Here is a 15,769-nt window from a genome sequence, read left to right as displayed (position 1 = left end):
ACAAGACAAAAGCCACACCCTCCCCAGCCTCCCTTAGTCAGGGCTGGCCCCCGCCTCAGACCGTGCCTGGCTTTTCCTCCTTGTCCTCTGCCATCACCCTCTTCCTCAGTTTCGAGCCTTGAAGTTGTCCCCTTCCCCCATTGTCTCATCTCCCCGAAGTTTAGCTAAGAGAATAAAGTAATCAACTAGCAGATTCCCTTATTGCACTTTAAAGCGAGAATCCTACTACTGCTTCTATCAACTTTTTTCAGGATATGTGGTGCAGCTAGAAGCATGACCTTCAGCAAGTTCCCTGCCTCTCTGTCTCAGTTTATGTCAACAATGACGAAAAAAGTATTTGCCTTAGAGTTGGCCTGAGAAGTAAATGTAATTTCTTATCTACAGTGTAATTTCTTATCTAGCATAGTGGTCATGAACAGGAACTCAGTGGGTGTTTATTCCCATCCCAGTGTAAAAGTGTCCGTGTTTTCTCCTTTCCACCAGTCTTTCCAAAGTTCTCATCTCCTCCACCCATCCTGAGATCGGCAACCTCAACCAGAGGAGACCGTCCCCAGTCCTCCCTGCCTGTCTCCCTACAGCTCTGAGAACAAGTCTTTGTTCAAGTCACTAGATTGGGAAGAAAGCACTGCAGGAGGCTGGAGCAGGAAAATCACAAGTTTAATCTCCAGTACCAAGGAAGAAAAGAAGGAAGAAAGGAGAGAAGGAAGGAAGGGAGGAATAAAGGAAGGGGAAAAAAGAGAAAGAGAAGGAAGAATTCCAGTATAAAGACCCTCCACATAGAATTTTAAATAACAGTCATTTTCCATACCTCTGCTGTCTGAAAGAGAAAGCGGTTGTGTGTGTCGATCAGAAACTTCACAGGACGTGGTGCACTGGGCCCTGACACCGTCACTTGGATACCTTTTGTTTCTGTATTCATTAGGACCGCAAATTCGGACAAGGCTTTTAAGGCCACGATGGTGTCCTGTTGAGAGAAAAAACCAGTTGTGCACACAGTGTATATCAAAATCTCTCAGGAGCAAACTCAGTAATATCTAGGACATGCTCTACACCCACCACCTCAAGATCAGACCCTTCCTGGAGGTCCCCAATTCCTCCATGCAAAACACATGAGAAGCTCTGCCTGGGGACCTGAGCATCCACTTTAAATCAGTTCCACAGGTGCCAAATAGCTATAACAGATGGGGACCCAAGTGACTCCATGTGAGTATCAGACAGGAAATCCACATGAGAAAAGTTCAGACTATCACCTTAAATCCTAAGTTACTCAACTTTAAACTGCTAAGTAACTTTATGAAGTCATTAAAAAAAAAAAAAAGTATGATTCCTAAATATTCATGAGTCAATAGTGTAAGTGGGAAAATCAACCGCGTCTCTCACCTGGGTGGATACAAAGCCCCCCAGGCTGGTTCTCTTCCTGCTGAGCCACCTCATAACAGGGAGGCCTTGGGGAGCCTGGCGCTGCAGGAAGTGGGAGAGCAGGGCATAGGCCGCCACCTCAATGTCCAGGGAGCGTGGCTGCCAGCCCTCGGACAGCGTAGATGCGGGTGACACCCAGAAACGCTCACCTCCTGAAGAAGAAAGGTAACAGCATTCAGTCAACATTAAACAGCCCTCCAGAGCCAAGGCCTCGCTGACTTAGATGAAAATACATTTTATCTGTGCACACACATAGGCCAAGCAAGGCTATGAGTATTCGCACACACCACATGCACCCGTAGGAACATGCACTTATATGTATGTCACTTTTCAAACTACTACAACTTAACAAACTTTCATCCTCTTTCTATTGCCTGTATTTGAGAATGTTTTAATTAAAATATTTTCCCAAGATAAATTCTATATGTCTGCCTCAAGCAAAACAACCATAAATGAAAAGTACTGTATTTCAAACATAAAGTGTATAGCTTCTCTGAGCCAGTTATCCCCAAAACAGTTTAGGACACATGAGAAAGAACCTTGTCATCGGATCTGCCACTAACCAGCTCTCACATTCCCACCAAACTGCTCCCTTTTTCATTGTCTGAAAGATGAAGTTATAAGTGCAAAATTCAAGCACTCCCTCCCCCACAAAAAACCCTGAGGGACGCTAGCCAAGTCGCCAACCTTCCTGGACATAATCCCATTCTGGCCCCAGACCAGCATCCCATGTGGCATCCCCAGGACTTCAATGGCAATTGCACTTGAATACAATGTGACATTCCATGAAGTCAAGGATCACTTTGGTTTCTGCAGTAATCCTCCAGTCTTCAGCACTGGGATATGGAACAAGAATTCTGTCTAAATTCCTGTTAATATCAATATAGTATTTCCGATAGCCTCACACTTCTCAGCACTTTCTACAGTTACTCCTTAAATGAACAGAACTTTGGATCAGAGAACATCATCAAAAGCCTCTCTCCCTCTCTCTCTCTCTGTCTCTCTCTGTCTCTCTCTCTCACTCACACACACACACACACACACACACACACACACAAACCTGGACCCCTGGCTACTTTACCAAGATCACTGTGGGAATAACTATACCTGTCCTTTTTGTCCTTTTGTGACATAAAAGCAGCTCCCATTTAAAAAAAAAAAAAAAAAAAGATTCTCACACACACTTTATTTAGTGTACTGTATTTAGTAGCAGCAGTGTTTTTTGACATTTGCATTTCGCTTCTATTTTTAAGCGTTTGCTATGAGGCAGGCTTTGCATATTATCTTATTTAATTGTCACAGCAACCCTAACATAGGTGTTACTCCACTTTACAGCGGAACTGAAACTCACAAAGGCAAGCTGCAGAAACAGAACTGGAACCCAAATCCTCCAGAACCCAAGGTCTCAGGGAGCACAAAAAGCTATCAAATCAGAAATGGTATCAGGGGCAGGGATACAGCTCAGTGGCACAGTGCCCGCCTGGCATGCGCAAGGTTGTGAGTTCAACTCCCAGTACCCAAGAAAAAAAAGAAAAAGAAAAAAGAAATGGCATCAGAACCTCAAAGAGTCACTGTGTAGGACAGAAAGTGTCTTAAAGAAGGAGGCTCTTAGTTGTGCAATTCTGTACAAAACTCCTCAGGAGCTCCAGGCATCAGAACCCACTGGCCCTCCTGATCTCCTTCTACTGTTCATTTTTCATCTCATTCCAAACACATAATACAATCAACTCCATACCTGGCTAAAGAGTCTAACGACCTCAGCCGGTCCCTCCTTTACCTTCCTCCTCTGCGCGCAGGCTCAGCACTCTCAAAGCCTCCGCCGCCTTAGGACTCCCCACTGAGGACAGTGCATGCGTTACCAGGGCCAGAGTGTAATTGTCTGAAATTCCTTGACTGAACTTGGACTCCAAAAAGCTGATGGAGTCTCGCACATCAATATTAGGCTTGGAAGAAGAAGATACATATTTTATTATTCAAAAATACCCATTAGCTTGTGTTAAAATAAAATGTACTTTTCATTCAAAAAATAGAGCATTCACTCAAAAAGTAACTTCAGTGTTTGTTAAACACCTACCTGGCTCCAGGCCAATGAAATTCACAGCACACACTGATATTTAAAGAGTTGTCATGGATTTTGAAAATAATACTGCTCTTCAGTTACATTGAAACAAGACCCATTCCTCAGCTACAGTACGGTATAAAAAGTAGATTTTGCCATTGTTTATCTCATTGAGTACCATTAGCTCATATGAAGGCAGAAAAGTAGCTTGAAGAAAAGATTATGCATATTTAATCTCAGATATTTAATCTCTACATTTAGAGAAAAGTTCATTTTCTGTGAGCCCAGTGCTGGGCTAGTAAAAGCTTAGTGGAGAGAACGAACTGTTGACCCTGTGAAATGTAGGTGAAGTAAACAGTAAGGAATCAAATACTGAAATCAAATCAGCTCTGAAACAAAATTAGAATTGTGAGCATAACTTTCCGCATACACTCATCTTGACCTCGGCATCCATGCCCATGAACCAGGCTTTGCAGAGAGTGAGGGTACCTTGCACTAAATTAGTGGACACTGCAACTGTTCCAAGATACTGTAGAAATGTAAAAAGCAACTCCTTCACAACCTCAACTTGCTGGAACACATTCTTGGGATAGAAGACAGGGTGTGGCAGAGCTGGCCGAGGGAAAGGAGGGGGACCTATCAATTACAGGACTCCAGGGCAACGCCAGGACAGCTGCTCATGATTTCCCCCAAGCTGTGGTCTGCAAACAAGACAAGCGGCCATCACAGTAAACCCGTTTTGAGTTTCCAGGATAGCACAGATGGAATGTACTTTGATTTTTGCGTTTACTTTCTTTTTCTTTCTTCAGTCCAAATTCACCTTACAGAGTTGGTTTCTCCCATACCCACTCAGCCCTCACTGTTCAAATAAATGTTTGGCACCACTTGTCTCATCCAATGCTTTGTTCCAAGCAAAATGGATCAGGGACACTTTTGATTGATAGTTATTTCTAAAGAAACTGCCCTATAACATTCTCAAACTCTGAAAAATCATCTTTCCTCTAAAAATAATAAAGTATGTCTTGACTTCTACTACCAATAAAGGTACAATACCTATAGTACAAAGCATTTTGGAATCCTCTTATTACTCTAGGAGAGTGGGTTAATATTCTTATCCTAGCTTTTGCAATGTGACCATAAATACAAAGCAGAAGGTACCCAAATTTCAAATAGATTTCAAATGCAATGCAAAACCCTTTAAAAGTTTCCAGGGCCAAGCATTATGACACACACCTATAATCCCAGCACTTGGGAGGCTGAGGCAGGAGGACTGCTGTGAGTTCAAAGCTAGCCAGGATTACAAAGTGAGTTCAAGGCCAATCTGAACTGCACAGCAAAACTCTGTTTCCAAAAAAAATTTTTTTTCAAGTTTCCAGACAAATATTTGGCCATCAAGATCTGCCTTCCTAGACTTTCCCACTATCACTTACTACAAATGAAGTACCTGATATTTTCTGTATCCCAGGAGAGAAGTCACAATATAGGCTGTGAGTGTCACTGGACTATTATTGCCACCCTGAAGGTCACTATGGATCACTCTTCCTGGCTCCCAAAATTCACCACTGGATTTCTGATGTCCTTTCAGCCAATTATACGTTCTGTGTAGCACATTCGGATCAATATCTATGTAAGGATCGGCTTCAAGGAAACATCTTAAAACAAAAGCTGACAACCTTGGTGAAAGGGAGAGAAATACATAAAATACACATTACAAATACACTCCAAATTGGTACTGAGCAAAAACTTCCCCATCAGAAAACTCACCAAAGGTAGAATCTGAAAAAGTATAAAAGAAGAAAGACAACACAACACACAGCCTAACAGATGGGCCTGGTTCCACTTGAGCCTGGCTTGGGCTTTCAGGCCCCCTCCAAAGATCAGATTTGGAAAGGAAACTGGAAGTCATCTAATCCCACACCATTCTTGTATAGATTGAAAATGATGTGACACTCCAGGAGAGTTAAGTAAGTTGTCCAAGGTTACTCATCTTTAGACTGTTCTAGCCATTTGCCAAAGGAGATTCCCACAAAGGAGATTCCCATATACTTTCCATTCAGCCCCAAAGCACAGACGAAGAATACACAGTTTACAAGCAAACTGCCGCGCTTCAAGTGAGGAAAATGGGTACTTTTCTTTCCTACAAGACTATACTCTGTGAGCCAAACCTGTCTAGCTCAGGGCATATTTATATGTGCACCAACCCCCCAACAGCCAGCAATGATTTCCAAATGGAGAAAACAATGAAAAGGGGGAAAGGATGGGAGTAGAGAAACAAGCAGAGGGAAGGAGAAAAGGAAGTAAGGGAGCAGGAGACAAAAAAGGATTCTTAGATTCTTTCTGGTCCAGTGCGTCTGCAGTATTGAGCATCTGACCCTTCACAGGAAAATGTTTGCTAACCTGATGAAAATGTATAATAAAGTGCAAAGAATTGTTAAGCAATGAAACCAAAGAAACCTTTCTGTCTATAGATCCATATACTGACTTCCTGACATGAGAAAATTTGAAGCAGATCTGTCTCATAAAACGCTTAGTGTGGTAAACATTACGAGTACTCTACAATACCGGGTTCTCTTTTACTTTTGTTATGCAGAGGAATTCACATTCCTGGCCCCCTAATGTTAGACACAACCATCTGAGCGTCTGTGACAATGATAAAGTGAGTCTAAAGCCCCAAATGCCAGTGCCAGATCATTCAGGCTTAGCTTCAAGGTTGTGCTGCTGGAGCCTCCTGCTAAGAAGGGGTGACGGCAGCTCCATAGTCACAGACTGCAGTCTCTCTATCCACCTCCACTGCAATGCAGCATGGGCCAGAAACAAACTGCTGTTGACATGCTGCTAGGATTTAGGAAGTGCCTGTCACCTCCAGCACACCTAACACAGACTGACAGAGAGTTAGTGCTGTAGTCTGGATCCTGAATGTCCCCCAAAGGTCCACAGAACAATGCTTTTGGAAGGTGGTGGGGCCTTTGGGAGGTTACCCTTGTGAGAAGTCCTTCGATTACTGAGATGTGCCTCCCGGAGGTATCTGGGGATCCTAACCCCTTTTCTCTTTCTCTTTTCTTTTCCAGCCACGGGGTTAAGTGGTCTACTCTGCTTTGGCTCCTGCCATAATGTGTGACCTCACTCCAGGCCCAAGCCAGCAGGGCCACTGACCGAGTACTGGGACCTCAAGTCAAGTTTTCCTTTGTAAGTTGATCACCTCTGGAATGCCACCCAAATGGAAAGCTGATTGACACTTTTGGCCAATCTGACTCTGGAATATGAAACTGAAGATGGTGGTTACTTAGAGATTCCATTCGGGACAAAGCTCTGGACGCTTACTGCATAATTCTATCACTGTTTGGTTGTCAAATAACACAACTTTAAAGAGACCACACAGACCAAAATAACAAAACATCAGCCCTCACAACATCAGGAAATGTGGAAAAAACAATGTCACAATGACCAGTTTTCCTTATCAACTCCACCAACATCATAAAGTATTTTTATCACAGCTTCTCCCACAAACAAAAGAGTAATTATGATTTGAATTTCCTAAGCAAAAATCACTTGATGTGTTCATGTTTCAAAATCATGCTTTTTAAAAAATTATATTTTAAAAAGATACCTTTTACCAGGGTATGGTAGCACATGCCTATAATCCCAGCACTCAGAAGGCTGAGGCAGGAGGATTGCGCAAGTCCAAGGCCAGCCTGGGCTCCATAGTGAATTCAAGGCCAGCTAAAATAGTTGAGATACTGTCTCAAAACACCAAAAATAAATAAATATCTTTCAAAGCCAACTACTGGAAGAGCAGCTGCTATACCTATAGATGGTGCCATGTGTGTCACCTTCATTGTCACTAAGATCCAAAAGAAGCTCATTCCACTATGCAGATCTGACTGTCAAAAACACTTACCAAGTGCTCCCAGAAGGATCACTATTCCCAAATGCACTGAAAGAGCCATCGTCCCTTTGATAGAGAAGTTCTCTCTGGTAACCTGAGAACACAAAAACTGATATTCAGTGGAATCCCTGTGCCATGGATGGAAATTTCTAATAATGGCTTCATACTGAGGAAATATGCGTAGAGAGAAGGGGAAAGAAATAAACATCACCACTTAATTCTTTATGTTACATGTCATAGCAAATTTAAAACACCAGCACTTTTCAAACAGCAACCAAAAATAAGAACTGTCAAATCCCCAAATTAAACTCAGAATACTATTGCATTGATGACACTCTTACTCTTCGAAAGCAAGCAAAATAAAGGCAAAGTTATACTTAACTCACCAATGTCCCACAGTGGTTTCCATCCCCACTCACCTAAAACTGCTTACTGCCTGAGAAAACTACTAATTATGGTATAATAAAGTTTAAGGGAAAATCAGAAAGTAGAAATATTTTCTATGGTTAGGCCAGCAATAGAGGGGCAATGTTGACATATTAAAATAAGTTCAAACCCTAGCATCCCCTAAAAATAATATAGTACAATAACTTTCATTCAACACTGATTAGATGTTAAGAACTGTTAAAGGTCGTTTTCAGGTATTAACTTAAGTAATTCCCATAGCAATCCTAGATGCAGACGCAGATGCAGATGCAGATCCCCTTTCTGTCAATAATGAGACTGGTACCCAGAGGATACACCATGTGCAAACACCATGTGCAAAGTTACACAACTGATAGGCAGTGAATGTAGGTCAGACAAGATCTGGTTCTAAAAACAGTCTTCAAGTGTTCAGAGATCTCTTTCTACTATTTCTATATGAATGATCCATCTTTTTACTCATCTGAGGCAATCAGGGATCACAAGGAAGCAGAATAATTTCCTAATATTGCACACACTCAAAAAGCAAAAAGGGCTCAGACAAACTCCTTCTGAAATTTGAAATGCAGAAGGCTGTTAGAATAATTATCCAGAAACTGATGTTTATGAAGGGTCACATAAGATGCATAACTTCCTTGGGTTATGAATTTTCTTTAGACTAACAATGAATTTAAAATCTTTAGGATTTACCATAATAAAAGGGAAAATATTGCTTATAAAAATAATTCAAAAAGTAACATTCTGGGGCCGAGGATGTAGCTCAGTGGTAGAGCACTTGACTAGCATGCTTGAGGCTCTGGGTTTTCAACTATTCTTGGTCAAAGTTTCTCTTGAAAAACTGAGCTTGCAGGCACTATGCTTCAAATAACTGAAAAACATGAGATTTAATTCTTTAATTAACAGTTTCAGGATTTTTCAATCCTTATCAGAAACATTTTTTACTTTGGGTTCTACCTTTTTTTAAACAACAAAACATATTTCATTCAAAGATGTAACTGTTGCTTTGACCAAAACACAAATGGGTTAGGTTACAGGGTTCCTGGGCCAAGTTATGAGTCAAGTAAACAGTGTGCTACTCATAAATGACAAATAATATAATATGACTCATACTAAAGCCACTTTAATTTCTTAAAAAATAAAAGCTACATTATATTCAAAGAACTTTGCCAAATGTTATGGCAAAAGAAAATAGTAAGTCTGTGAAATGAGACACTCATTTCATAATGAGAAGGGTCCTCATAGGAAACTTTTGCACCATTCTGAAATGTACTTTGGTTCAGCAAGTGAGGTGTTGTATTTTGGGGAGCTTCATTTTGCTGACTTTCAACAGCCACTTTGCCAGCTCCAAAGGGACCACACTGAAGCCACCGCAAATGTTTTCTGACTGATAGGAACATGCCAATGGAAGGTGGAATCATTAGTGTCTGCTCATAATTGAAAATAAGACCTGAAGATGGAAGACGTTTGTGCTTAAAACTCACCTATCCACTCTGCACACACTGAGGTACTCAAACAAGGATGCAGCAATGAGATGAACCAGGTGCGTGTGCACACACACACACACACACACACACACCGTCAGTCAAGAGCTCCCTTCCAGTGCAGTGCCCAACACAGATGATGATCTTAACGTTAAGTGAAGAATTGAAGTGATAATGTAAATAAAAGTTACTAAAGAGAAAGGCCCATCAAGGCCACTATGAGGAAAATAGTACCTGACTCATGAAAAGACGAATCAGGCATGACACTCACCTGTGTGATCTCAGCACTCAGAAGGCTGAGGCGGGAGGATCTTGAGGTCAAGGCTATCCTGGATTACAGAGGAGATGCTGACTCAAGAAGTGAAAGGAAAAGGAGGGGAGGGCTTTGCAGAAGTGGCTGAATCTAGAGCGGGTGGTGCTGGCATCAAGTGAGTGTGATTAGGCAATCAGTTCAGTTTGTCTGGCACAGTTCTGGCAGGGATTAAGGGTGTAAGTGCCACCCCCACCCTGGGGCAGGTAGCCTGCACACATTATAAAGGACAGAAAGAGGCTCATCTCCACCTTTTCTGTTGCTTGTGCTGTTTCTCTTCTGTGATTCCCCTCTGCCATGTGCCACCGTGTCTTGGAGCCAGTCGATTATGGACTGGAACCTCTATAAATTGTAAGCCAAATAAACCTTTTTCCTTTAACTTTGGGTGTTGGGTATTTTATCTCAGCAGTGAGGAAAGTAACTAAGACAGGGTCTAACCACCTCCCGGGGTTGAGAGGCAGCCCAGAGCACACAGGGCCTGGCACTAATTCGAGGAAATATAACTCTCTCTCTTCACATCAGAACTCAGGTCACACCTGACCCAAACTCTGAACCCTAGTCTCATGCTCCACACTGTCCCTGATATGGCCCAGATGGTTACTCAGCCTCTGCTGGCAGCACCCCATTCCAAGGAAATTTCTGAATGATACCTCCGCTCATCTCCTTGGATCCCACACCTCACAGCTCTCACACTGGTGTGAACAACTGCAGATGCTAACCCTCAGTTTCTCCTTCCCCACAGAACCCCATGCTTCTCCCATTTTTGTCAAACTCCATGAAGACCTCTTGCACACTGGCAGGACCCAAGCACCTTGGCACAATTCCTGGTCCTCTTGTATCCCACTGCTTCTAACAACCCGGGAAATTCCAAACTAGAATTACTCTGCAGTGTGCTGTGGAAGAGGATGGACTCAGCCAGAGCACCTAGAGTAGCCACAGGTAAGTTACTTAACCTCGAGTTCCTCAGCTATCAAATGAAAATAGTAATGCACCTACTGCCTAAAGTTTCTGTGAAAATTAACCGAAGCATGTGTAAAGCTTTTAAAGAGGGTTAGTTACTAATTACTACTATTACACAAATTTTAGCTTAGAATAAGCAGGTCTCTGAACCATAAGAAAACCCGAAAGAAAGATCACATCAAAATGGTGTCTTTCCCAGGCTTTCTAATTCTGTGGAAAAGTCAGCAAATGGCTTGCCTCTCTTGGCATATAACCCATTCATTATTTTAAAAAAGGAAAAGAAAAGAAATTCTTTAAAGCTTAGGAATTAAAAACAGTTGCACTATACTTTTCTTAAATTACACTGGGTGATTTTCCAATCATTTTGTATAACCCTCCAAATCCTCATAAGTCTGATGGACAGCACACATAACACAAATCACACAGGCAGAGAAACTCAACCAACTCTTTTGTACCTCAGCTCTGTATGGCATCACGCCGATACTCACCGTGAGCACGGAAACATTAGGTGGAGTGACCAGAACATGCCTGACACAGACAGCTAATCGATACTGTTAGCAAGTGGCTGACACTTCTAGGGTCTGGGTCAGTTTCCACCTCTCGGGGAGGCAAGGTACAGTCACCACCAGGATAACATTTTCTGAGGTGCCTGCAGGTCTCTCCCACCAACATCTCTCTGAGCCCCATCAGCGGGGCACTTTAAATGCACAAAGCAAGTCCTCACCGCCAATGAATTCCTGGAAGGGAAAGGCTTGACCTCCTCTATTCCCCAGCACTAGAACTGAGCCTGGCACTTGGACATACTCCACAAATATTGAGTAAGTAAGTGATTGCTCATTTCTTTAGATTTCTACAGCGTTCAGTTTCAGATCCTTATACCCCTAAAAGAGTCAGTGAACTACTGCCTAGCACATTTCAGCACCACTGAGCCCCATCATCTACTAAGACAAATCCAACTGTTCTGAGATGCCATACACCTCGGGTGAACCCTGCCTCAAAAGAGAACAGACTTTTTTGCACAAATTTGCACAAATAGAAATGTACTTCTAAAATGCTTACCTTGCCTCATAAATGAAAGGGCTTTTTCTTTTACATTATCTGTCAGCTGTTTCTTTTGAGTCAGATAATCCAAAATGTAGATATTTGGAGCAAAATTTATCATGTTCTGTTCTCCGCAGCCGTAAGGCATTCGAATCAGTGAAGCTAAGCCATGGATGGAAGGACCAAGGACATCTCCTGCAAGCACAAGACATCTCAGTCACTGGGTAGACACAATTAACAACTCACCCGCCAGTGGCAAAGAGTTTTCTACTCCATACAGAACAAATCTGGCACACGTGAAATGGGAGCACTACAGAAACTTTACACCACGTTACATGGCCAAAAAGTAACAATGCACAGTACTGAACTCACAAATCATGTACTAAATTACTTTTAGCTCAGTTGATGATATGACATACACATATTAGGTAATTTTTTTTCTTTAAATTTTGAAAAAAATGTCAAGAATTGATTATTAGGAATCATGATTCTCATACAGGAAAGAAATGTTTTTATTATTAGTATTTTTCATGTAAATATAACTTTATACCAATTTCTTACTAAAATGCTATAAATCCTTGAGAAACAGTATTTCTTAAAACAGCAAGTATTTTATAATGTGCTGCACTGAGCAACAGAAGGTATGAAATGTAAGTTTTTAATGACTCGGCATCAAAAAAGATTAGGATATTCTTCAAAGTTGGTAATCTACAATTAAATGAAATGCGTTTATAAGACTCATCACCCACGTTCATTTAATGCTGTTGCTCAAGAAAATAAAAGTTGAGATGTATAGAGGCTGAATTTCTATTTTAGAGCCCACTACTGTAGTTGTAAAAGAATATCCTTCAATGCAGTTCATTCTGAAAACTTATACAATGTCAAGTCCAAATATCTACCAAAAATCTGACCCTCAAAAGTAATTTACATAAGAAACAAAGGAAGACCTCTTTCTTATGAACAGGCTACAGCTCCACCAGCATATCTTCGACTTTAGATGTCAAAAGTGAAACAGTCACATTATTGCCACTGCAGGTCACATTTTTAGTATTCAAAATGAACCATACATTTAAAATCTCAAAAATCCAAAGAAAAAAATTAAAATGTATATATTCTGAGTTTCAAAATAGGTTTATATGGAAATAAAACTTGAAAAACCTATTCTTCATGTTAAGCATAGAGTTATGGGCTGGGAGAAGAACCAAGAAGCCAATCTCCCCTCCTGTGAGCCAGGCAGTGAGTGGGCTGGGAGACGAGAAGACCCCTCCCACAGGTAGGGAACCAGCTGATTCGGAGGAACAGAGGAATGATAGCAACTGAAGTACAAAAGCAGCTTAATGCTTGTGTTGTGTGACATTGCAGGCCTAAAGCTGGTAGTCTGAGCATAAGTTTAGAGGATAACAATACACAACATAGCGACTATAGGGGATTTCTTTTTATCATGTTTTTGAAATCCAATGTCGTTCTCGCTGTTCTGGTTTGTCCCATTTCATTGTTTTATTCTCTTCAAAATAAAAAAGTAAAAATATATTAAGCATAAATATTAAATCTCGAGTATTTTAATGACCATAGATAGACTCATTATTATTTAAGAAGTGGTGGTATACATTTAATCTTCAAGGATTTTTGCATGTGTGTGTGTGCGTGCATGTGTGTATGTGTGCACTTGTGCAAGCACTGTATCCCCAGCATCCCAATGCTTTGGGAGATGCTTAATCAGAATTCCTATAAACAGAAAGCTTAATTCCTTTTAAAAATTATATCTAGGCCTCCAAATAAAGTATAGGGATGGTTTCTTTGTATCTATCATAAAAAGCATTACATGTCGAAAGGTGAGATTTAAATGTACCAACTCCACACAATGAATATAATCATTATGTGCTGCCAATATGCAGTAATAAAAACTAAAAGAAAGAACTCTGAAAAAGTTCTGTAGGTACATGATACCTTGAAGACTAAGACACTATTTTAATGTCATTTCTTCTTCACTTATTTGTAAAGCACAGATCTATCTTTAAAAAAAAAAACAAAAAACCTTTAGGGATAGCTAATTTTACATGTCAACTTGAGTAGGTCACAAAGTGCCCTGATGGATCTGATAAATACTATAATGTTATATGTGGGTGTGTCTTTAAGTGTTTGTGGAAGAGATGAGCATCTGAATCCACGGTCTGATGAAGACAGAAGGTCTCAGGGGTACAACAGACAATAGCAAACCAAGGAGAGCAACAGCACACACAGCCAAGAAAGAAGATGTCTGCCATTTCTCCTGGCTCATGCTGAAGTCCAAACATCGTGTCTGGGATTTTATAGGACCAGCGCACCACCAGCTCTTGGCCTGCAGTCTCACACTTATCACCGCAGCAGCTGTTCTGGATCTCTGGCTTGCAAATAGCCTATGACAGGCTCACTCGGCCTCCAAAATGGCATCAGCACATTCCTCATAATAAAACTCCCTTTACATATGTACTGTTGGTTCTGTTTCTCTGGAGGACTCCAACTTCAGTTGTGTTTAATTTGAAAGAAGTTTTAAGTTTCTGACAGGATCTAGGAAAAGTGACTAAATCAATGGGCAGCTTCCAGATGTGAAGGTTGCTGTGTCCTCACCAAGAACTACTCCAAGCAATCATTCTCAGCCTGTGTTTAGCAGAATCACCTAACAAACCTTTTCAAAATAGACCAACCCTAACCAGAGTCCAAGAAATTCTAATTTAGTAGGTTTTGAGTTATTTGGGGGGTGGGGGAAACCAGTCTGATTCAAAGCTCAGGGGCATCTAAGGACACCTGAGGATGTGACCCCACCTGTCTAGCTCAAGCGCACAGTGGAATACAGTTATGTAGCCCTGACTTAGCGCAGGTAAACATGCATGCACTGGTCATAGCACTATGAAGAATGTAAACATGCGATGACCACCTGTATAAGATTATTACACAATAAAGATGCAGGCGGCTCCTGTGCTTGCGCTTTTGTGCTCTCCTCTGCTCCACGCTGCCTGCTATTGGTGCTGATGTCTTGCACATGTGCATTCTTTAATTTTTTAAAATTTTATTTAAAAAGGAAAAAACAAAACAGAAAAAGGGTAGAAATAATACAGAATTTCAAAAAAATAAACAGAAGGAAATCACTAGTTGATAAATTACATATTGTCCTCTTAGAAATAGTTGTTCAAGTTACAAAAGTAAAGCATACAAAGTGGACATTCAAACAGCAAGACTGCAAACAGTTCTGTTCAGCAATCTAACAAAAACTTAGTAATCAATCCTATATACTTAAACATGCATGCAGTTATATCCTTTAGAGTACTTTCTTTCCAGTCTCTAGTCTTGAGACCTTGCCCGCAAAAGCTCCTTTGGGCCCACCAAGTGGGCTGACATTGTATTTTTTTAAAAGCTTCATAGAAAATTCTGGTACTCGCTAGAGGTCAAGAGCCACACAAGCCAGAGCTCTACCTTTAGAAATAAATACTCTGCAGCCAGAGTATTGTGGGGTCTTGCTACGCATGGTGTGGCCTGCAAGCAGAAGCGGCACCCTTGCCTATTAGAAATGCAGGTGATCCATATGAACCCTGAAAAGGGAGAGAAGATAGTCTAAGGGACAGAACTTGCTGTTGAATCAATGGCTGGCACAAACAAAAACTTTTATCATCTCTTCTCATTACTAACAAATAAGGAAGTATACCCGTAAATAGAAGAGCAGTAGATACTATTATATACCAGTAAGCCAACAGAAGGTGATGCTGTGTTCTTACCTACTGCAGTGATCTGAACTCTCTCACTGCCACTGACCGTATCAGGGGGAAACGAGAAACTCAAAGTTTCCACGGTTGGCTGTCTGTTAGTCGAGTCTAGCAAGACGGCTTGTGAATATGATTTTTCTATCCCTTCAGCCTATTAAAAAAAAAAGGACAAAATTAATATCATCTCAGTTTCTTTACAGAGAACTGGACACTACAGAAGACACAGAGAAGTGGACACTACAGGCATCAGGCCTATTGTATCTGTAGTTTGTAAACAGCTAGATGAGTACCTATTATTTCTTGATTCTGACTTCAAATCTATATAATTCCTAGTTAAATTACACAAAATTCACGGAATACCAATGGAAATGACAAAAGAGATCAAGTGGGATGTGAAAACCTTCTGAGGCAGATTTCATTGTTATCCAAAAGAAAAATTACCTTACCGAAATC

General features: G+C 41.1%; 1 protein-coding gene across 1 annotated transcript in view; it reads right to left on the bottom strand.

Moving 5' to 3' along the window:
* Positions 1 to 15,769, bottom strand: part of Cd109 (CD109 molecule) — a 138,694-nt gene that overhangs the window by 16,100 nt on the left and 106,825 nt on the right. The window contains exons 22-28 of the mRNA XM_063226895.1: positions 15,329 to 15,467; positions 11,598 to 11,774; positions 7,377 to 7,458; positions 4,923 to 5,151; positions 3,197 to 3,362; positions 1,381 to 1,571; positions 809 to 964 (exon numbers count right to left, since the gene is read on the bottom strand). Of these exons, the coding sequence (XP_063082965.1) occupies positions 809 to 964; positions 1,381 to 1,571; positions 3,197 to 3,362; positions 4,923 to 5,151; positions 7,377 to 7,458; positions 11,598 to 11,774; positions 15,329 to 15,467 (1,140 nt within the window). The remainder of the gene's footprint in view (positions 1 to 808; positions 965 to 1,380; positions 1,572 to 3,196; positions 3,363 to 4,922; positions 5,152 to 7,376; positions 7,459 to 11,597; positions 11,775 to 15,328; positions 15,468 to 15,769) is intronic.

The sequence above is a fragment of the Cavia porcellus genome, unplaced genomic scaffold (genome assembly GCF_034190915.1).
Source record: "Cavia porcellus strain 051 isolate PalLab524CR breed Dunkin Hartley unplaced genomic scaffold, mCavPor4.1 scaffold_16, whole genome shotgun sequence".
NCBI classification, from domain to species: domain Eukaryota; kingdom Metazoa; phylum Chordata; class Mammalia; order Rodentia; family Caviidae; genus Cavia; species Cavia porcellus.
Note: the sequence above shows the minus strand (reverse complement) of the source record. Positions and strands in the feature narration are given on the sequence as shown.